This window comes from Aethalodelphis obliquidens, unplaced genomic scaffold, assembly GCF_003676395.1.
Source record: "Aethalodelphis obliquidens isolate GAN/ISIS:26980383/991018 unplaced genomic scaffold, ASM367639v1 scaffold2, whole genome shotgun sequence".
Taxonomy (NCBI): domain Eukaryota; kingdom Metazoa; phylum Chordata; class Mammalia; order Artiodactyla; family Delphinidae; genus Aethalodelphis; species Aethalodelphis obliquidens.
Window position 1 is genome coordinate 80769875 of NW_020837946.1, and position 24054 is coordinate 80793928.

A 24054-nucleotide genomic window follows, 5' to 3' on the forward strand; every position below is an offset into this window, starting at 1 on the left:
TTTCTGGACATAATGGTGTCACAGTTCAGCAACCGCTCTAATGTTCTAGGGATTCCTACATAATAAGCATTAGGTTCATCTGTTCATTCATTTTGATAACATTTCTCTGCTGACCACCTACGGTGTCCTAGTTGTCCTAGGTGCTTGTTGGGACAACAGAGGCTGGTAATAAACTAGTCCTTGTCTTCATGGAGCCTAGTATCCAGATGACTCTGACTAAAGATTATAGACCAACCTATTTCATTTGAAAATATAATTGACATACTATTTATTTCCTGCAATCCTAAATTATCAGCAGGATTTCTTTTTTTTTTTAACATGCATACTAAGGGTCTTTTTATTTTTATATTTTTTAACGTCTTTATTGGAGCATAATTGCTTTACAATGTTGTATTAGTTTCTGCTGTATAACAAAGTGAATCAGCTATATGTATACATATATCCCCGTATCCACTCCCTCTTGCGTCTCCCTCCCACCCTCCCTATCCCACCCCTCTAGGTGGTCACAAAGCACCGAACTGATCTCCCTGTGCTATGCGGCTGCTTCCCACTAGCTATCTATTTTACATTTGGTAGTGTATACATGTCAATGCTACTCTCTCACTTCGTCCCAGCTTACCCTTCCCCCTCCCTGTGTCCTCAAGTCCATTCTCTACATCTGCGTCTTTACTCCTGTGCTGCCCCTAGGTTCATCAGTACCTTTTCTCTTTTTTCTTAGATTACATATATCTATATATAGATTCCATAAATACGGTATTTATTTTTCTCTTTCTGACTTACTTCAGTCTGTATGACAGTCTCTAGGTCCATCCACCTCACTACAAATAACTCAGTTTCGTTTCTTTTATTGTATATATGTGCCACATCTTTTTTCTTTCTTTTTTTTTTTGTTGCGGTATGCGGGCCTCTCACTGCTGTGGCCTCTCCCGTTGCGGAGCACAGGCTCCGGACGTGCAGGCTCAGCGGCCATGGCTCACGGACCTAGCCACTCCGTGGCATGTGGGGTCTTCCCGGACCGGGGCACGAACCCGTGTCCCCTGCATCAGCAGGCGGACTCTCAACCTCTGCGCCACTAGGGAAGCCCTGTGCCACATCTTTTTGATCCATTCATCTGTCGATGGACACTTAGGTTGCTTCCATGTCCTGCCTATTGTAAATAGAGCTGCAGTGAACATTGTGGTACACGTCTCTTTTTGAATTATGGTTTTCTCAGGGTATATGCCCAGTAGTGGGATTGCTGGGTTGTATGGTAGTTCTATTTTTAGTTTTTTAAGGAATCTGTTCTCCATAGTGGCTGTATCAGTTTACATTCCCACCAACAGTGCAAAAGGGTTCCCTTTCTCCACACCTTCTCTAGCATTTATTGTTTGTAGATTTTTTGATGATGGCCATTCTGACCGGTGTGAGGTGATACCTCACTGTACTTTTGATTTGCATTTCTCTAATGATTAGTGATGTTGAGCATCCTTTCATGTGTTTGTTGGCCATCTGTGTATCTTCTTTGGAGAAATGTCTATTTAAGTCTTCTTCAGCAGGATTTCTTTAATCATTCATTCCAGAACTTTAATTCTACTCCTACTTCATTCAGTCCTGATCCTTATATTACACCCATATCCTTGTACATTATGTCACGTTCAGTCCAGTCCCATACATGACCATGACTTTCCCAAGCCTGTTGAAAGATGGAGGAAAGGGGGGACTTGCAATCGCTGGACACCTTATTCTGTGCCAGCCCTTGTGCTACGTAAAAACTGAAGCAACTCATTTAATCCTCCCGATAATTATCAGAAGTAGGTGTTATTATATTTCTTCATATAGGCAAGGAGATTCAGGCTCCAAGAGAAGGAAATGAGAGAAAAAAATGGGTGAGAAGCAGAGCTTAGCTTCAAAGCTGGAGTAACTGACCCCAGAGGGCTGTGCTCATCAAGGTCCCTGATCAAGCAGCCCACATGGAAGAGGCTGTGGGTCAAATGATATGGTCTCGGTCCTATAACATCCCGCACATTTAGTTATTTACTGGCTGTGTGGTCTCAGGGGCAGGACCTAATGGCTTGGAGCCAAAGCCTCAATTTCATCCTCTGCACAAAGGGGAGAGATGCCTACCTGACAGAATTTCTATGAGGATTTTGACATGCCTGGCACACACTAGTTCCTTTAAAAAAGTGCTAGTGGGTTTCCCTGGCGGCGCAGTGGTTGAGGGTCCGCCTGCAGATGCAGGGGACACGGGTTCGTGCCCCGGTCCGGGAAGATCCCACATGCCGCGGAGCGGCTGGGCCCGTGAGCCATGGCCACTGAGCCTGCGCAACCGGAGCCTGTGATCCGCAACGGGAGAGGCCACAGCAGTGAGAGGCCCGCGTACCGCAAAAACAAGAAACGAACAGAAAAAAGAAACCAGGAGAGATGGGGCAGGCAGGATGATCCCCACAGTCCTCTACGTTTCCCATAAACAGATACAGGTTTATAGGTATTCTGTGACCCTTAAGAAAAAGTAGGTGTTATCCTACTGCAATCCATTGACCTAAGCATTGTGCTAATCAAGGAAGTGATCTGAGAGGAAGTAAAGGACCCAAATCCAATTTAAAAGATATATTAGTTCTACAACCATTCTGTGTAATTATTATTTATTTAGACATCCCACAGGTGCCATGACTGGGTAATTCTATGTTCTGTTGAGGGTTCAGGAAATGAGTGGGGTTTAATGCAGTTTAAACAAGCCGTAACAATCTCCCATTCAGAATGCCGACCACCATCTGGCCTTTCGCTAGGCATCTTAAACGATTTCTCAGGCATAACCACACAACACACTCCCAGGAGGAAGGCGGAGGGAGTGCTCCGTGCATAAGGCAGCTGGAGCCCACAGAGAACTGGTAACTTGTCTAAAGATCACACAGTTGTTTGAAGGGAATGACAGCAGTAGAATCCACAACTCCCAACCTCAGGTTCAGGCTCAGCCCATTGAGCATGGAAGATGCTCAGATGGTCCCAAGCCACAGCACCCTAGCACTCTGGGAACTAGCACCTGAGGCAGCCCTGCAGGGAGGATGGGGCTCAACACGTGGAACTGACAGACCATGACTGAAGATCAAGAAAGGAAGGAATGAACTAATCCATACCCATGAATGTTGTTGTAGGATTACTTTTTTTTTTTTTTTTTTGCGTTATGCGGGCCTCTCACTGCTGTGGCCTCTCCTGTTGCAGAGTACAGGCTCCGGACGCGCGGCTCAGCGGCCATGGCTCACGGGCCCAGCCGCTCCACGGCATGTGGGATCTTCCCAGACCGGGGCCGAACCCGTGTCCCCGGCATCAGCAGGCGGACTCTCAACCACTGCGCCACCAGGGAAGCCCTGTTGTAGGATTACTGACTGTCCTTGCTGCCTACCTCGTAAAATTCTCAGACATCTAGGAAATCTCCTTCGGACATTTTTGAAGGTGAGAAGAGGGTGGCCACCTCCCCTTTCCTCAGCATACATGCTGCATCTCCTACCCCCAGGGTAAGTATCAGTATTTCTTCTCCCCACCCTTTTATATTTATGCAACTACTCTACAATCACCTAAGTTTCAGTTATTCTATCAAGCAAATTTGCAATGGATCCCAAATATGGAAGTACTTACTGGTAGTAGTGGTACCACTAATCATACTACCAAGACTGGCAGTTACCAGTCGAGTTATATACACTTGAAATCCTGTGAACCTGAGAGACTTAACTGCATGACGAACAAAAGTAACACTCCATGGAATAACCAACCATCACATCTATAATAAGTTCGAGTTGTTTTTTTTAGCATCATACCTTTGATAGGCATATTCCTACCCATTATTTTAAAACATACTTGTTCCTTTGGCCTCAATAAATGAGGTCTCAAGTTTACAGGTCACCTGCTAGATGCAATTTACTAAACAGGCTGCTTGCTTCCCCACTCTGTTCCCTCTCTGACCCTAGCCCCTCGCTGCTCACTCCTGACACCTAAGACCCAGCTCAGAGCATAGGTTACGAGAGGCCACGCCCACCTTTGTCCAAACATTAGCGTTGACTTGGTCTCAGCTTCATTGAACACCGAGGGAGAACAGCAAATAACGATGGTGGTTCTACAGTTCCCGCCCAGAGAGTCCTGAAGAATCCGAGTCATCTTGCTGTCCCGGTATGGCACGTGTGTTTTCTATTTAGGAAAAGAAAACATAGTGGCTGTTACAGCCCATTCAAAGAGAAAATACAGAGGCAAGCCAGTGAGTGATGGGAGCTGGGCTTAGAAACATGTGAAATAAAAACCTGTTGCCTGGTCTTTGGATTTTGCCAAAGTTTAGAATGCCCATTCTGGGACCACCCGGGTCATGTGAAATTAGCATCACCATTCACACATTTTAATGGGCTAGATTTCCCAGCAAGCAGGGCGTCCACAGCCAGGATTCCCCCTGTCCCTTTCTGAACAAAAACAAATGAATCTCTGGGGTGTGTGGCAAAGAGAGTACACGAACTCAAAAGGTGACTTCTCATAATATCATTGAATAGATGGGGACAGGATCACTTACTGTCCCTTCTGCCAAGGCAGAGATCACGTTTCCAAGAGCAGACAAAGACTTATTGATATTTTTAGCTTCGTCGAGAACAGCTCCCTCGGCACCAGTTTTGCTGACCTACCAGAGAGAAGAGAAAACAGTGAGCTGCACAGGACAGCAAAAGCACAGAGGAGAAAATTCCAATTCACAGGAGGGCAAGCGGGGAGGAAGGGACTGACGTGAATCCTCCTGGAATGCAGGGGAAAATAAAGGTAAGTAAGAATCATGGTGATAAAACCTTCCCTTGTACCTGAGGCTGGGCATTTGTTCTCTCTTATTGTCATTTTCCTCTCAACTAGGTTTTACGGGGAACAGCTGAGATGCCTCAAGTGTAGAGCTGCGGATGCTTCCCAGGGGACATTTGTCCAGGGACACCAGGCTCCAAAAGTGCTGTCACTACAGAAAGGCTGGGGTCCTGCGAGACTGAACCACAGTCTACATGCCCAGGAAGCATTAAGAGAAAACACGGTCCCAGCCACAATGAATGCACTATTGGGAAAGCGTAGATTACAAGCTCCAACTTCAAGCAAAGGACAAGAAGTGGTAGGGATGGTTATCCGGACTCTCTGCTCCTTCCCTACTTATTCCCATAGCAAGAAAAAAAAAGGAACAATCATCCAAAAGGAAAAATACTCGACAAGACATGTAAGGTAAGAAAATGTACATTACACAGTGAATTTGTCTTTTTTCCTCTGCAGTTAGAGGGACCATGCACCATTCCTCCTCGGCTGTGTTATTACTGGTAATTTCCTATTTACAGCATTTGCTCTAGGTAGAAAGCAGTTCACAGATGCTAGAAAAAAGGGAACTCAACATGATTCATAGCTCTGCTGACTGGACAAACGACACGGCGGAGAGCGGCTGCGCTCTGAAGAAAGAAAGAAAAGCAGGGAAATGATTTTAAACTGTGCGAAGATGGATTTCAATTCTGTATAAAGGATAAACTCCCAACGATAGAGATGAATGCATGTCCAAGCGGAGATTTTTTCCCGAAGAAAAATTCAAAGATTTCTCTGGAAATCATGTGTGGGTCCCCTGCTTACAGATGAAGAAATCACAGAGCTGCTGTGTCACAAGTATTAATAGTAATAGTCTATTCACAAGGTGTTGTTTAAGGTGCTTTCACACTTGAGCATCTTAGCTCCATGAAATATGCGAGACAAGTACAATCACCTTCCTTTCACAGACAAGAAAATTTTGAGCTCCAGGGATGTCAAATTGCCCACCCAAGGGAAGAACACCATTTAAGAAAGACAGGACTAAGACTCAGAGCTCTGTTCTACTAGAGCACACTGCTACATTCATGCGGACACATCTAGAGCCAGGAAAACAGATGTTAGCACAGGAAATGACGTGCAGGACCACAACTTTAAATTGCCTCATAAATATCATAAGTAATAACCACTGACACTGTGCAGGCCTCCACTCTCAACTGCCTGCATTAAGCACTTTTCAGCTGCACTTAGGCCTCAAGTACTCATCTCTGTGCTCTAAAGGGAAAGGGGGCAAGCTTGGGAAGAGGGAAGGGGTCACTGGGAGCTTTGTCTGGACCCATACAACAGGTGCGGCAGCAAAGCAGATGCTAGTTGCTAATGGCCGGTCTAGAAGTGAGCAATGCTGCTCTCTACTCCCGTTCTGGTGGGCATCTGTTTAAAGTTACAAGCCTGGACCAGTTCGATTTTCGACTGCCAACTAGGAGGATACGTGTGATCTGCTCAAGGCTGAACAAACGCGGACAGGAGGACAATCCAAGTAGCCATTACTCACACGGATGTTACTGGCCATAACTTGGCGTCCAGCAGCTCAGTGGTGGGAGCAGTAAGTGGGGATCAATGACACAGTCTGGGAGACTGACTGAGCTTCAGGGCCGGCCCTGATGGGGACAGTTAGCACGACATCAGAGATGAGGGAGGCCACATGGTATTGTGCAGAGAGACTTGCTCTGTGACGCTGTCCGAGGTGGGCAGTGCCCCCAGCCAGGGTGTGGCAGCAGGAGCCTCTGGTGGTGCTATGGAAGTGGGGCTGGAAGGGCAGAGGGGAGTTTCTGGGAAGCCTATTCGGTCTGCAGTATGGCCTCAGCCAGTGCCTGGGAGAGCACGGAAAGGGTACAGATGCCAAAAGAAAATCCTCACAAAATCAGAGAAGGGTCAGGGCTTGTGGCTAAAACACTGGCTCCAGACCCCGTAGACTGAAGGGAGTGAGGCTGCCCACACAGAACACGGTCAGTTCATGCCTCCTGCAGAGAGAAGCCGGGAAGGCAGGGAGAGCCCCACTTTCCAGATCTTCTATCAGCAAACAAACCTGCAGAGGCAGGCCTGCCACATTCCAGCGTCAAAGCCCCTTCCTGGCCTATTTGAATCTGTTAAAACACAGAGATCTTTCCTGTTCTCAGAAGTTCACGTCCCTCCAGCATTTGTGCCGCTGCCTTTGCCAGGCTAAGTTCACACCAACACTCGCCTCATGTCATCATCAGGGTCTATTAGGCATAAATCAGGTTGGCATTCAAAACACCTCCTGTGACATGAATAGGGGACTTCAGGACCAGAAAAGAAAGAGCAGAGAAATGAAGGTTAAATTTAATAACATCTTAGCACAACATCAGAAACTTTAAAAGCTCTTTAAAACCAGGGAATAGAAAGACATACAAATCATCCCATTGCACACTGAAGCCAATAACGGGGAAACTGTGGATAATACAAATAAAGAACCAATTACCTTTTCGCTCCCAGCCAAATCAACTAGATAAAGCTTCCCACTGAGTTTTTTTTCAGTCTCTACATTCTCTTGTTTAATATTAATCAGGAAGATACTGTGACTTCTAGAGCTGTGTTCATTCATGTCTGAAAAGGAAAACAGTTTACTGCTCTACAAAGAACATATAAATTTAGGTAGCAAGCATCTCAATAAAAAACACAACAAATCATGCCTAATAGCTCCGTTTTTTGTAAGTCCACTCAATTTAAACAATTACCTGAGACCATTTCTCCTGCAAAACAACACCCACTCTAGAAATGAAAGATTCAAAATATTTTCATGTGGCAAAGAAATTAATCTAAAAATCGTGGTCAGTGGTTTAAGAAAACAGAGTCTTGAGCTCTGCCTGAAGCCGCCATCCTCCAACACCCCAATCCAGCCTACCTCTCTCCTTGAAGAGCTCAAGTCTTCCTCCCCTGCCTCATTTTAAGTCCCTCAGCCTTTATCATTCTGATGTATTCCATCTTCTTCATGTGTGTAAGCCTTGCCTTATCAGTGATATCATAAGCTTTCTTAAGGAAGAATTATGACTTTCTTAAGGAAGGATCAAGACATACATTTCTTCTATAACCCATGCTAGGCATATAGAAGGTCTCAAAGATGAAATATGCTTCATTAGGACCAAGTACCAAAAATAAAAACCTTCTTGAACCCTGGTCTTTGCTCACCAGGCAGGCAGAGACCCCAGTGACTGTTTTACTCAACCCCACTAGCAATTATTTCTCAAAACTATCTAACCAGATTATGTGGGAAAAAACCCTAAAAGATTCCACAAAAATGTTAGAACTAGTGAATTTGGCAAAGTTGCAGGATACAAATGCAATACATAAAAATCAGTTGCATTGGGCTTCCCTGGTGGCACAGTGGTTGAGAGTCCACCTGCTGACGCAGGGGACACGGGTTTGTGCCCTGGTCCGGGAAGATCCCACATGCTGCGGAGCGGCTGGGCCCGTGAGCCATGGCCGCTGAGCCTGCGCATCCGGAGCCTGTGCTCCGCAACGAGAGAGGCCACAACAGTGAGAGGCCCATGTACCGCAAAAAAAAAAAAAAAATCAGTTCCATTATATATAATAATGAACAATCCAAAAAGGAAATTAAGAAAACAATTCCATTTAAAATTAGAACAAAAAGAATAAGATACTTAGGAGTAAACTTAACCAAGGAAGTGAGAGGCATACACTGAAAACTATAAAATATTGCTAAAAGAAATTAAAGAATGCACAAATAAATGGAAAGATAATCCTTGTTCTTGGAAAGACTTAATATTATTAAGATGTCCATACTACCAACAGATTCAATGCCATCTCTATCAAAATCACAATGTTTTTTGCAGAAATAGAAAAGTCCATCTTAAAATTCAGATGAATCTCAAAGGTCCCTGAATAGCCAAAACAATCCTTAAAAAGAGTAGAGTTTAAGGTCTCACACTTGCTGATTTCAAAACTTACTACAAAGCTATGGTAATCAAAACAGTGTGGTATTGTCATAAAGGTAGACATATAGACCAATGAAATAGACAGCCTAGAAATAAACCCTCCCATAATATGGTCAAATAATTTTCAACACGAGTGTCAAGAGTGACCATTCAATGGGGAAAGCACAGTCTCTTCACCAAATTGAAAACTGGATATCCACATGCAAAAATGAAGTTGGACTCTTCCTTTAAGTCATATACAAAAGTTAACTCAAAAAGGACCAAAGACCTAAATGTAAAAACTAAAACTATAATACCTTAGAAGAAAACATAGGGGAAAAGGTTCATGACATGAGATTTGGCAATGATTTCTTGGATATGACACCAAAAAAACACAAGCAACAACAGCAACAAAAAAGATAAATTTAACTTCATCAAAATTAAAAACTTTTGGGCTTCCCTGGTGGCACAGTGGTTGAGAGTCCGCCTGCCAATGCAGGGGACACGGGTTCGTGCTCTGGTCCAGGAGGATCCCACATGCCGCGGAGCGGCTGGGCCCGTGAGCCATGGCCGCTGAGCCTGTGCGTCCGGAGCCTGTGCTCCACAAGGGGAGAGGCCACAACAGTGAGAGGCCTGCGTACCACAAAAAAAATAAATTAATTAAAAAAAATAAAAACTTTTGTGTGTGAAAGGACACTATCAACAGTGAAAAGGTAACCCACAGAATAGAAAATATTTGTACATCATATATCAGATAAGGGATTGAGATCCAGAATATATAAAGAACTCCTACAAATAAACAACAGTAAAAAGTCAAACAACCCAATTTAAAAAAAATGGGCCAAGGATTTGAATAGCACTTCTACAAAGAAGATGCACAAACGGCCAATAAGCATATGAAAAAATGCTAAACATCACTAATCCTTAGGGAAATGCAAATCAAAATCTCAATGAGATAGCACTTCACATCCATTAGGATGATGATTAAAAAGAAAAAAAAAAAACCCAGAAAATAAGAAGTGTTGGCAAGGATATGGAGATATTAAAACTCTTGCACACTGTTGGTGGGAATATAAAATGGTGCACCTGCTATGGAAAACAGTATGGCTGTTCCTTAAAAAATTAAAAGGAGAATTACCGTATGATCCAGCAATTCTACTTCTGGGTATTTACCCAAAAGAACTGAAAGCAGGAACTTGAACAGATATTTATAAATACTTCCATGTTCATAGCAACATCACTCACAATAGCCAAAAGGTAGAAGCAACACAATGTCTATCTGTGGATGAATGGAAAACAAAATGTGGTCTATGCATACAATGGAATGCTATTCAGCCTTAAAAAGGAAGGAAATTCTGACACATGCTACATGGATGAATCTTGAGGACATGCTGAGTGAAACATGCACGTCACAAAAGGACTTATTTCATTCCACTTATATGAAGTACCTAGAGTTGTCAAATTCACTGAGACAGGAAGTAGGGTGGTGGTTACCAGGAGTTGGGAGGAGGGAGTATGGAGGGTTATTATTCAATGGATATGAAGTTTCACTTTGGGATAATTAAAAATTCTGGGAAAAAAATTCTGGAAATAGGAAGTGGTGATGGTTGTAAATATTGTGAATGTACTTAATGCCCCTAAATTGTACACTTAAAAGTGGTTAAAATGGTAAATTTTATGTTATGCATAATGTAACGAAATAAAAAAAACAACAACTTACCAGAATGATAAGAAAAATAGTAATGTTCTGGACCAACAGTTCTGAACCAGGGGGCCAAGAAGGACTGTCAGGTATGTCATGAATAATTCATAACTAACAATAACTTAAGAAACAGTGAAAAACTTCTTTACAAATGAGAGATGCTATTAGTATAAGAATATCAGTCTTACATTCTTTCCTATATGCGTATAAGCGGAAGAGAAAGAAGTAGAGCTTAACCTACACTGTATACAGGTCTAGGCTCACCTATGAAACTTGCCATGTATAGGAATATCATCTGATACATTTGTGGGGGTAGGGAAACAGTTGCGAATTACAGTTCTGGATCAAAGGATCATAGCACCAGTCAACCAAGCAAAGCTTGAATCTCTTCTACACAATGCGGGTAACTCACTACCTCTCCAGGTAGGCTTTCCTTGGGGCAGCATTAAGGACTAGAGTTCTTCTTGTGATAGGTTAAAATCTGCCTCCATGTAGCTTCAACAATTCTGGGTGGTCTACTCATTCAGATCAAACAAAGCAAGCTGACTCTCTTTCTTAATGTCAGCACCTTGAAGATATTATGAAGAATATGTTAAGAAACACTGCATTGCCCATATGCCCTCCCCAGATATTTTTCTCTCTTCAAAGCTAGAAATCCTTCAGGGACTTCCCTGGTGGTCCAGTGGCTAAGACTCCGTGCTCCCATTGCAGGGGGCCTGGGTTCGATCCCTGGTCTGGGAACTAGATCCTGCGTGCCGCAACTGAGAGCCTGCATGCCGCAACTAAAAGATCTCACCTGCCACAACTAAGACCCGGCCACAGCCAAATAAATAAATATTTTTTAAAAAAAGTTAGAAATCCTTCATTCTTTCAAGTCCTCTTCACATGAACTCACTCTCATCTGTGCACATCTCATCTGAATAAGACAGACAGCCCCCATCTTTTCATGGAAACTCTGCTGCTCTAACCACCACCTGACCTGCTTCCCTGAGACAGGCCGAGGAAGGCATCGCAAGGTAAACCAGCTGACCTGACTATGTTTGTTACCAACAAGGCATCACAAAGTTTACAGTCAAGCTCCCGTTCCTCCATGTCTTTCTTTTCCTTGTTTACAAAGGGCAGAAGTCTAACGTGGTTTCTTTCCATGCGTATGACTGGCCTATAGAATCTGTTGGTTTGGATTTTTTTAAACAATAACATAGTTAAAATAAATGAACTTAGAAGCTTACTTTCTTCCCCCTTTAGTTGGTTGGTTGGTTGTTTACCCCAGTGTTCAGGCTTAGGCTGTTACCAGGGCCCAGTCAGTGAGTGTCACCCGGCATCTCCAACAGGGCCCTGGACAGCAGGAGGCGCTGTTTCCCAGGACCTGCCCAGGCCTGCTGGTATTGCTTACACCCCTGTGTTCTGAGTGCCTGTCACTGCTTTACAACCGCCTTCCCCTGCATTATTCCACTTGGACCTCATTACCCCCACCCAACCTGGTTGGTAGGCAGACATTTGTGTCCTAAGTTAGAGGGGAGGGAACACCACCCCAGGCTTACTCGTTACAGCCACGTGGCGGTTTGCTTTGCCTTCATCTATCACGTCCATGACCTCCTCGGGGCTTGACACAAACCGCTCGGTGCACCCCTGCAAGACAGCCAGATCAGGTTGGTCATGGAAAAACTGAAAAGCAACATGACTTTGAAACAGCTAAACATTTCCCCACTTCTCTTCTAGAGCTGCCAATCCAGAGAAAGGCTGCACTGTCGACCCAACAACTTTTCCTCCTCACCTAGGGCTTGCAGTGTACGTTAAAAAGAAGTCTGGGGTTTCCCTGGTGGCGCAGTGTTTGAGAGTCTGCCTGCCGATGCAGGGGACATGCGTTCGTGCCCCGGTCCGGGAGGATCCCACATGCCGCGGAGCGGCTGGACCCGTGAGCCTGCGCGTCCGGAGCATGTGCTCCGCAACGGGAGAGGCCACCACAGTGAGAGGCCCGCGTACCGCAAAAAAAAAAAAAAAAAGGCCGAGCAAACGCTAGGAAACCCAGAAGTAAACCACAAAATAAATGCCAGATTTTAGGTACATATCCAGACTCATCAGCAGTGGAGACAGAAAATAAAGAAGGAAACCAATGGCGGAAAAAGAAATGGATGAAATCTTGCTTTGCCTTTCAGTCTAGCCACCAACTTTAATTAGATACTGAAGTTGTAGACATAATGCTATGACAGGTTTCTCCTAAGTGCAAAGTATGAACAACTGTACTCAATACCAAAGCCTCTTTAAAAGTGAATAATGTTCAGTTCTCCAGTTCTTACCTCATGTGATTTGACATCTGTGATACACTTACATAGAAACAACTGAAGAAATTAAAAGTCAGATTTTTTAACCAGATGAATATTAAATATAAGGAACATGATTAAATATCTATATGCAGTTTATAAGGTAATATTCTGGGCATCTTATGTAATAATTATGACAGTGACTGGAGGGAAATCAACTGCATCATCAATCAAGTTTTCCTCATACCTTTACGTACGGGACTCTGTTTTTATCTTCATGAACAGCCAAGTTTGTCTTGGATACTACAGAGATGATAATGATGACATGCAAAGAAGAAAACAAAAGTTAAAGACCCTGTATTGGAGAAAAAAATAGAAATTGTTACAGAAGATACGTAAATCTAATCACTTTGCAATGACTCAAGTTAAAGCTTTGGCTGAGAATAAGCAGATAGCCTGAAGGCGATAGAACATCTCTATAAATTCCTTAAGCAGAAGTGCTGTACATCATGCCAACCTTTCTGGACTTCAGTTACAGAACAAATAAAAGACAAGAATTCGGGTTACTCACCATCGAGTAAGTCCCTGATTTTGTCCAGGTAGATTTCAAAATAGGAAACCTGATTAAAAACAAATTGATTTTGAAACAGAAATGCCACCCTGTATTTCAAAAACATCATTATCAGAACTCGTAAAAGCTTTTTGTAATGCCACGAAGAGTGAGAAGAGCTCTACAAAGTGCAGATTCAGAGTCTAGAGGGCGGAGCCCCAGCCCACACCCCTGGCCTCCTGCTTCCTGCTTGTCAGCTGCTCAATGGGCCACTCTCCATCCCCACATCAGAGTTGCCTTCACTTCCAGCCAGGTGTTATTTACATCCTGTGCTAGACAGCCTTATAGGAGGACTCTACCTTTTCACCTTAGATGAGCACCAAGCAAACTTCTAGGTATGACAACAGCTAGAACAGAACATGTCCTTTGCAAGTAACTGTCAAAAATCAGTAGACCTGGGCTTCCCTGGTGGCGCAGTGGTTGAGAGTCCACCTGCCGATGCAGGGGACACGGGTTCGTGCCCCGGTCCAGGAAGATCCCACATGCCGCGGAGCAGCTAGGCCCGTGAGCCATGGCCACTGAGCCTACGCGTCCGGAGCCTGTGCTCCGCAACGGGAGAGGCCACAACAGTGAGAAGCCCGCATACCGCAAAAAAAAAAAATCAGTAGACCTCACCTCAGGCATGACATTAACAGCCGCTTCAGACCAGGGAGGAAGCATGTTCCAAACATTCACATGAAGAAGGTGGGGAGGGGGATAAGGGCAGTTTGCTTGGAACTACAGAACAGTAACAGGGAGAGAGCTGGTGATAGTGGCCAGCTTTGGGGAGCCCAGGAAGGATCTGAACAAAATGCAATTTAATGAAACACAACTAGACTGTGAGAGGGAAAGGATGCCTTCCAATTAGTTATTCTCAAACTTCAGTCCCAGCACTGCCTATATCAGCATCTCCCATAGCGTCTGTGTAAATTGCTCTGAACCCTACTGCAATCCTCCTGAATCAGAATCTCCAAGAACAGGATTTAGGAATCCACTCCTAAACTCCCCAGGTGATTCTTAGGCTAATTTTGATATCTCAGGCTGATATCTGAGAACAACTTTAACTGGATACGTGATCTTGGAGATTTAATTCACAAGTAACCAAGACCCTAGACCTCAATGTTCCCATCTGTCAAATGAAGCCATTCGACGTGATGATATCAAAAATTCCCTCTAGGATTCTGTACTGTCTACACTTGCCTTCTGCAAACCTGATCAACTGTCCTCTCCCTCAAGTTCACGGGTTTTTTTTTTTTGAAATCTAAACAGAGGATTGAGCCAAAAAGGTGTTTTAAAAGTTGAAAAGTAGTTGTAAAGTTGGGATGTAACTCTACACGTGAAATCTCACCCCTATATCCCAGCTCTAGACCAGTCCTGCCTCGAGGCAGGGGAAAGTGAAAACTCCCTAACCCAGCACTAGTCCCAACCCAGCTCAGCCCTGGTTCATTATCTTTTGTCCATGTCTCAGCCTGGAACCTCCTGATGCCTCGTTTCTCTGAGACCTGGGGTCCTGGCTTCAAACCCTGGAATCTGTAGCCGAGCATCCTCTCCCTAACAACCTCTGACTGCTTGAATGTCTGTCAAACAGCCCTGTCACTGACCCTCTCTGTCACAGATACAACTACCTGACCTTTGAAAGACCTACTGCTCTGGAAACCTCTCCCTGTGGCTGGAATCCTAGGGTCTGCTTGGCCTCTAACCTTAGACATTTCTAACCCAGCCCTTCTGCAGCCCACTCAACCCTGGTTCCAACCCATTCTATGTATTTCAGAATTGTCTGGTCTTCATTAAGCCTTTTCTGTTATCTTTGAGATCTTAAGCTTGTGCCCTTATTTCCATAGGTTACAGAGAAAATTAATGACATCCAAAGACTGGTTGTGAACTAGATATTAGGAAATCTGGCAATTAGAATCTTGTTCATTTAATATAAGTAGAAAGAGAATCCTGATTTATTAGTTTCTTTTTACCATAGCAGATAGTGGCTGCTTTGGGGTGGGGGGTTGAATTTTTTTATTTTTGTCACCTCAAGTACTTTGTAAAACCAGATGGAAGAAAAATAAATAATCATTGTTTGGCACTAGGAGAAAGCATGTTCAGAAATAATGTTTAAAACCTCTGTGAGAACGGTCAGAATGGCCATCATCAAAAAATCTACAAACAATAAATGCTGGAGAGGGTGTGGAGAAAAGGGAACCCTCTTGCACTGTTGGTGGGAATGTAAATTGATACAGCCACTATAGAGAACAGTATGGAGGTTCCTTAAAAAACTAAAAATAGAGCCACCATATGACCCAGCAATCCCACTCCCGGGGCATATACCCTGAGAATACCATAGTTCAAAGAGTTATGTACCACAGTGTTCATTGCAGCACTATTTACAATAGCCAGGACATGGAAGCAACCTAAGTGTCCATTGACAGATGAATGGATAAAGAAGATGTGGCACATGTATACAATGGAATATTACTCAGCCATAAAAAGAAACGAAATTGAGTTATTTGTAGTGAGGCGGATGGACCTAGAGACTGTCATACAGACTGAAGTAAGTCAGAAAGAGAAAAACAAATACTGTATGACAACACATGTATATGGAACCTTAAAAAAAAATGGTTATGAAGAACCTAGGGGCAGGACAGGAATAAAGACGCAGACATAGAGAATGGACCTGAGAACACGGCGGGGCGGTGGGGGAAGGGGGGCGGCGCGGGGGGAAGGGTAAGCTGGGACGAAGTGAGAGAGTGGCATGGACATATAGACACTACCAAACGTAAAATAGATAGCTAGTGGGAAGCAGCTGCATAGCACAAGGAGATAGAGGGGTGGGATAGGGAGGGTGGGAGGGAGACTCAAGAAGGAGGGGATATGGGAATATATGTATGTATATGGCTGATTCACTTTGTTATACAGCAGAAACTAACACAACATTGTAAAGCAATTAAACTCCAATAAAGATGTAAAATAAATAAATAAATAAAACCTCTGTGAGACTCACTTTAAGGAACAGATTTTCAATATTGCCTTAATCAAGCCTCTTTTTCTTGATTAAGCCTGTCACTACTCAGTTCAAAATAAGAAGCAGTCAATAACGAACCTGCTCATTTACAATTATTATTTGTGAAATAAGACAGCCTAACTACAAATGCAGGACAGGAAGCTGGACTGTAAAATTCAGCCCTAGACGTGAGTGTTCTTCCTCCTCTCCTTCCCCTTCATGCTGGGGCTATTTTTATCTTAATAAGATTCTAATATGAGACCTTATTTTGAGGGCAATAATTGGTTTAACATCTTACTCCAGGATTATCCCATAAGAGCCCTATAGTGGTTTAAGGTATTTAAATGCAAACAGCCTTAAAGATGCACTAAGCTCCCAAATCTTGATCCCATCAAAGCAACAAGTGTCCGTACCCTCAGATATAAAAAACTCTAGCAAGGAGGAGAAGCTGGCTTCAGCCAACAAAAGGAGCTGTAAAGAAAAAGATTTGCTGGATGTACTTTATAATTGGGCAAACAGTTTCTGACTTGTTTAAATATAATTTGGGGAAGGTACACAGCAGAAATAAGTAAAGGTGGAAATTTAATATAATGGAATAGGTACTGCATGTGGGGTTGGTCAGATCAAGAATCTAAATCTCAACTCTGGGGCTTCCCTGGTGGCGCAGTGGTTAAGAATCCGCCTGCCAATGCAGGGGACACGGGTTCGAGCCCTGGTCCGGGAAGATCCCACATGCCACAGAGCAACTCAGCCCACGTGCCACAACTACTGAGCCTGCGCTCTAGAGCCCGCGAGCCACAACTACTGAAGCCCGTGCGCTTAGAGCCCGTGCTCTGCAACAAGAGAAGCCACTGCAGTGAGAAGCCCTCGCACCCCAACGAAGAGTAGCCCCCGCTCACCACAACTAGAGACAGCCCGCGCGTAGCAACGAAGACCCAACGCAGCCAAAAATAAATAAATTAATTAAATTAATTAAATCAATAAATCTCAACTCTGCCGACGATTTGATATGTCACTCTGGCCATCTGGCTCTATATCCATGAACTTCAGTTTCTCACCTCTAAAATGATGGGCCTAGGCACCTGGGTCCCAGCCTTCAAGGATGATCAGCCTCTTGGTTGATCTGCTCACCTCCAAGTCTGCTAACTGCCCCTTTCTCCTCCACCTCCTTGTCAACCCCGTCCCCAGTCACTGTGGCGGGGACCCTACCAGCCACGTGCATCCTGGACACAGCTGATCGGAGCTGGGGGCAGGGGGTACCTACTGGAGGCTGGGCCAGTGGGCCCCTCCCCAGGGGAATGATGAATTGGAAATAAGGGAATGTAGAGCAGGAGCTGCCATGCACCCTCTTTCCCATACACAGAAAAGAGAAAGATGGTCTGGAACAAGGGAAAGAAATTAAGCAAGAGGGTGGGGATTAAAGAAATTAAGAAACGTGGGGACTGTGGTGGAGATGGAGTTACTTTTGGGGGTAATGAAAATGTTCTGGAAGTAAATAGTGATCATGGTCGTACAATTTTGAAGATATCCTAAAAACCATCAAACTGTACACTTTAAAAAGGTTAAATTTATGGTATGTGAACTATATCGCAATTTTTTTAAGTTAAAAAAAAAACAGGAAAAGCAGAGCCTGGATTTCTTACTTCTCCACAACTCCCCGCCCCCATGCCTGCTGTCAGATTCTGTATCTTATAACAACTTCCTCTATTTGCTTAAACAAGTAGCTTTCAGTCACTTGCAAACAAAGGCGTTCCAATGAATATACCCCTTCTACCAAATGTTATGAATTCACAACTATAGTTGAGAGTAGAAATCTCTCTTTCAATTCACATTTAAGCCAGAACATAGGTTTGAAAAACAAAAACGAAAACAAGGAGGAAAAGAATTCCCTTTCCTAACATTTCTCAGAAAGCGCTCCTCAAGATACTAGTCTGTCATCCTCCAAGGAGGGGTAAAGTATGTCCACAGTCAAATAAGACAGGAAATATAATACAGTACATGTCCACTTTGCAGAACTGCATTACACATTAGCATATTTAAGCTTGGGGTAAGTTTAACATTGTTCAACAAAGCATTTTCCCAGCTAATTTGACCACATACGCCTTTTCCATTGCAGCCCACTGAGTAATAATATGAGGGATTGTATTCCATGGAACACACTTTGGGAAGTGCTGTCCTCACCCAATCATGGACACAGGCCAGTCAGATCTACAGAAATCCACAGGGTAAAGGGTAGAATTCAGACAAATACCAAGATGATTCCATCCTAAAAAGGGCTTTGACTTTATCTCAGTATTTCCTCAGTATTAGCCTGAGTCATTAACTAATAAATATGGTTCTGCTGATCACAGGAATGTCATTTAAATTAGATAAAATCTTCTATGTATACATAAAAGAGGAAAGCAAAGAAACACGATCTGGGACTCAGTTTCTTCTCTTGGGACTCAATAATAGCACTTACCTTGATGTGGAACTCCAGGTTCTCGTCCATGGAATAGATGTGGTCAAAGATGTCGTGTGCGATCCTTGGGATGATGCCCATGAGTTGAGGGTCGTGTAGCTTCCCCTAGTGAGTGAAAAAGACAAACACAGGGAGCTAAAGAGTGCTGGGCGACATGTGAGAGGGAAAGAAGGGACCAAACCTGGGCTTCTTAAACAGGACTCCGTGGAACAGGGAGCACCACGCAGGACTGCCTGCTCCCTCGGAGATCTACCCAACCTGCCAACAGACCGACAGTTAGCGGGGTAACTCAACCGGGCAGGGGAGAGCATGTCCTGCTGGCCTTGAAGGCCCCCAATATCCCCTCGTGCTGTCACGGCGGGCAGCAGATCAGTGTGTGTGTGGGTAGGAAGGAGGGAAAGGGAGAAAGAATGAGGTTACGTGTGTGACTGTAACGTACTAAACGTGGGCTTTGTTTTAGAAATTTTACAAACTGACCAGAACCTACAAATCCAAGTTAATCTGCCTTAATGAAATCACCTTGCGAGCTGATGGATACAGTTTCATTCACATCATCGTTGCTCAAAAATTTCTAAGAAACTTATTCTGGAAATACCTTCAGTAGCACTTGACACACCAATCAAGAAAATCCATTTTATTGATTTCTTTTTAAAATCTGTAATTCCCAGCCCAAACTGTTCCAAATAAGTTTTGACTGTTTCTAATACATAAATCTGCTTATAAAATATTCTCTTATTCTTTCCTGGCCTTTTTCCACTTCTATTCATTTTACCTAAGGTGTGGATGGATAGGTGAATGTTTCTGTTATTTGGACTATCACTAAATCCATTTTCAAGATCCAGAATTTGCCACCTCTGAAGAGTTTCAAAAAGAGACAGCATAGGACCTGAAAGCAATTCCTAAAGAAGAGTTCTAGAAGTGTTTCAAGCAACAGGCTTAGCAAGGACCTCAGTGCACACCTCCCAGAGAGCCTTCTTCATGCCCACACCAAAGGAACACTGAAAAGTTCTATCACGGGTTAAACAACCCGTCGGCAGACAAACACACGTCTAAAGGGATTGCCAGCAACTGTCTTCCCAGAGAATCACACATGCCTTTGAGAAGTTCTAAAACTCTAGGAAGAAACGGAACTGGAAGCAAAGCCAGTCTGCTCTTTAGTTTTCCAGGGATGCTCAACAGCCTTTACAACTTTGACGCATACCTCTTTGTTCAAAATCTGCCCAATACCTGCAGGATCTGCTTTGTCTTCCTCAATTAAGTCCTCTCTTTCTTTCAGAGGTTCACTGCCTGGTGCTTCTCTAACAAGACGACTTCCGAGCCAACATCTGAGTTACCAAAAGCAAGAAGTTGCATGAACCCTGGCACTGACTACAGGCCACAAAGCACTTTCCATTATGAGTCCTCCTTCACGCACCTGATTCCCGACCTTCCACTCTGTTCAAAGCAAGAGAAAAGCCGAATTCAGACACATCTGGCCTCTGGCTCTTACTCGGAAAACAGGTACTCTTCTGGAATGCCCCATCTGCTAAGGACCCTAAATCATTTGATGTGTTTCTACACTCCCTAAAGGCAGGGTGGCCAGTGCATGTGTATTTCCTCCCACTGCTTATGATACTTGGTATAGTATCTACTACATAGAATTACTGTAGAATTTAAATTAAACAGGGCTTCCCTGGTGGCGCAGTGGTTGAGAGTCCGCCTGCCGACACAGGGGACACGGGTTCGTGCCCCGGTCCGGAAGGATCCCACATGCCGCGCAGCGGCTGAGCCCGTGAGCCATGGCCGCTGCGCCTGCGCGTCCGGAGCCTGTGCTCCGCAACGGGAGAGGCCACAACAGTGAGAGGCCCGCGTATTGCAAAACAAATAAAAAAATAAATAAATAATAACTTAAACAGTATATATAATGTACTCAGTGACAATAAATGTTGTTATTCAGCTCATGATACATTCTCTCAAGAAGTTGCTGGGGTTTACCTGAAGAGTCTGAAAACATGTTTCCACCCCAAACCATTAATATATATATCTAATGAAAACAAAACCAAATCACTGGCTTTGTTTTATGATGGCCTTTTGTTTTATGTTTTATGATGGTCTCCTAGACCATCATAAAACATGTAACAAATCAAATATTGGACCCCACCTGCTCTGGACTATAGAATTTGCTGGCAGAAATGGTACCTACAGTGAAAACACAGTCAAATGCGACACCACTGGGCCAATCTGACTCAAGAGGGTCCAAAGAGTGCCCTCCACGCTGCCACCCAGAGCTCTTTAATAATTCATCATAATCCTTTAGCTTCTCTTCAGTGGCCCACAGCCAAAGAAGAATGATCAATAATCCAAAAATCATTTATAACTGACTCAAATCTGTTTCCCTAGATGCTTTCCCTTTCAACGGATTTATCTTCCAATTGATTCTGGGTGCACACAAGTATCGACAACCCTTGTTTGCCTTTGGCAGGGTAAGAATCAAAGCAGAGCCAGGATGAGTCTGGATACTTCCTGTTTTGTTGCCCTGAAGACCCAACAAGGAGCAACAAGACCCAACAAGACAAGGAGCACACGTTCATTTGGAGAACACCTAATAATACCCCCATCCCCACAGTGACAGAGGGATGTCCAAGTCTACCACAGGTTTAGGGGCTGGGATGCTTGCTCTAGCTCATAAACCCAGGAGTGGTGAGGGACTATACTCAGTAAACTGAGGTTGCCCAAACAATCTGTGTGTGTGTGTGTGTGTGTGTGTGTGTGTGTGTGTGTGTGTGTCTGTGTCTGTGTGGTGTTAATGTACATGGTGTGTAGTGTGTGTGTGGTGTTCACATACATAGTGTGGGTGTGTGGTATGTGTGGTGTGTGTTGTGTGATGTGGATGTGTGTCATGTGGGTGTGTGTAGTGCTCACTTCTGTGGTGGTGATGTATGTAGTTTGGGTGTGCTGTGGCTGTGTGTTCATGTAGTGTGTGTATCTGCAGTATATGTGGTGTGTGCAGTGTGTGGGTGTGAGTGGCATGTGGATGTGTGTGCAGGGCTATCGATGTGTGGTCGGTGTGTGGCATGGAGGGGTGTGGGGTATGTGCGTGGTGAGGACGGATGTGTGTGGTGTGTGTATGAGACAGAGAGGTGTTCCAGAAAGGTCTTCACTGCATCTATGTTGACTGCTTTGCAAATGAAATGCACATGTACACATACAATAAACAGTCACCTCAGGCAATAAAAGGTGGTCAGGAGGCAAAGAGCTATAGTAACTCAGAACAGAAAAGTCCCTTCCAGCTGGGGTGATATGGATGGCTTCCTTGAGAGACACCAAATCCTGAGGGATGAGTAAGATTAAGGACGGACAAAGAGGATGTGGGCAGAGGAGAGGAGATGGGAGTAACAGAACAAAGGTAGGAACTGAGAGAACAACGACAAGTTTAGTCGGCTGGAGCATCAGGGATGGACTCGAGGGGAATGTCCCACTCCGTCTTCTCGTTTCTCCCAGAAAGCAAAAAGAAGAGACATTTTAATGCTTGCATCCTGTATAATCCTCTTCAAAAACTTTTCCCACTTCTGAAGGTGGCCTTCTCGGAGCACACGTGAAAGCATAAAGCAGACCCAGGCCACTGGCCACAGAACAAGACTCCCTTTGTTCCAGCCCCAGTGGCCGTCTCAGCCTCCCAAGCAGGACAGTTTCCTGAAACACTTAAGATGGGAGAGCAGGGGGCCTGTCAGCGCAAGAGCACCAACGCACTCAGACAGGCTCATTAAAAATCACTTGGCAACTCCTCGCAGCAGAGCAGCCCACACCCTTCCAGGGCCTCCAGGTGTCCCTTTGGGCAGAAGGAAAAACACTGCGTGTCTCCATCCATCTAAATCCGTGTGCAGAAGAGGGCCACAAAGTGAGGCATGGGGCCGAGAGAAGCCCTTCCCAGCCTCCCGCGCTGAACGAAGGCCCAGCCCTCTCTTCCCCGGGCAGCCGGCACCCAGGGACCTCTCTTCCAACCCTCCCCTGAGCGCTGCCCGCCAGAGCCCAGCCAGGGCCCAGTGCACCAAGGGTCCTATGGAGCTTAGCACCAACACTGCCAAGTATTTCCTCTTTGCACTGAAAATCCGCCTGAAATGCGCCATTTTCGGAAGCTAATCTTTCCAATTTTATGTCGGCTCATCTCAGGAGAAGGTATGGAATCACCACTGGATGTCAGACCCAAAATGGAGGGGATTAAAATGAAAAACAGCTTTTAAATGTGACACTTTCTGTCCATTCAGGGAGTTAACAGCCCCTTGCAAAAGCCTTTAAAGGATCACAATGTGTAATGCTGAATACATAAAATCCTCCTTTCAGATGGTGAGAGCCCTGCAGGGTTTTTTTAAATTTAATTGCATTCCAGGATCTTGGGCTTGCTGGTCTCCTACAGTCTCTGGATTTCAGCTTGGGGTTCCTCCTTTCCTCTGCTTTCCTCTAAAATATCCCCTACCTTTTCTCCAACCTAAAATCACCCAACAGAAAGAGCCAGATGAAGTGTGTGTAGGGGGTGAGAAGGTGCTAGAAAAGGACCCACAGCTACCCCTCTCCTTCTTCCTGTGGGCCTAAGCATGTGATCCTTCAAAGTCACGATAAAGAAAAGCAGCTCATGACTAGCAACCTTTTAAAACTGGCAAGGATGGAAAGGACAGAATTTAGGCAACTGTTAGAGTGGCCCGCACAGAATCCCATTCCCTTTAGGTCCCGTGGCTCCCTCTGGACCCACAGCACTGCTCCAGGAGTTGCGTGGCTGACACCGTGAGTCACAGAGGGCTGGCGATGCCCTCATTTAATAAGACGCCTCCAATTTTAGTGTGAAAGAGCTGGCATACCTCTTTGCCATCTCCTCACACCCACCTACCCCTGCCATACACACAAAACACAAACTAAGGTTTTACTCTGGGGACAGGTCTCTCCTTTGATAGTTTACAGTTTAAATTTCTGACATTTAGCAAACACCTTGTATTTCCCAAAGACGAATTAATCCCAAAGCTTAAAAGGTCACTCGTAGAGGCATTTTTGTAAGATGTGGGGGGATTTTAAATATTGCATTTTTTGTATTGTATGTTGTTTGGTAACTTTCCAAAGAACTAAAGAATGATTCCCTCATGAGAAGCCATCTCTTAATCAATCAATCACTCTCTCTCTCTTTCTCTCTCTCTCTCTCTCTCTCATGCCTTATGAACCATGAAGAAGGTTCTGTCCATGGTTACTGGAGTGGGTGGAACTTAGGAAATGTATGCCACGGAGGCTTTTCTAGCACCTAGAAGGTTAAGGGTCTGGGGCCCAGGAGGAGAGACAGGCGAGGGGCCAGAGCCGGAGAGTG

The 24054-nt window shown here is 44.5% G+C and overlaps 1 protein-coding gene across 1 annotated transcript in view; it reads right to left on the reverse strand.

Annotated features, from left to right (window-relative positions):
* KIF5C (kinesin family member 5C) overlaps positions 1 to 24054 on the reverse strand; it is a 111639-nt gene that overhangs the window by 77682 nt on the left and 9903 nt on the right. The window contains exons 3-9 of the mRNA XM_027131628.1: positions 18729 to 18833; positions 13258 to 13306; positions 12934 to 12989; positions 11967 to 12054; positions 7271 to 7395; positions 4529 to 4633; positions 4010 to 4158 (exon numbers count right to left, since the gene is read on the reverse strand). Of these exons, the coding sequence (XP_026987429.1) occupies positions 4010 to 4158; positions 4529 to 4633; positions 7271 to 7395; positions 11967 to 12054; positions 12934 to 12989; positions 13258 to 13306; positions 18729 to 18833 (677 nt within the window). The remainder of the gene's footprint in view (positions 1 to 4009; positions 4159 to 4528; positions 4634 to 7270; positions 7396 to 11966; positions 12055 to 12933; positions 12990 to 13257; positions 13307 to 18728; positions 18834 to 24054) is intronic.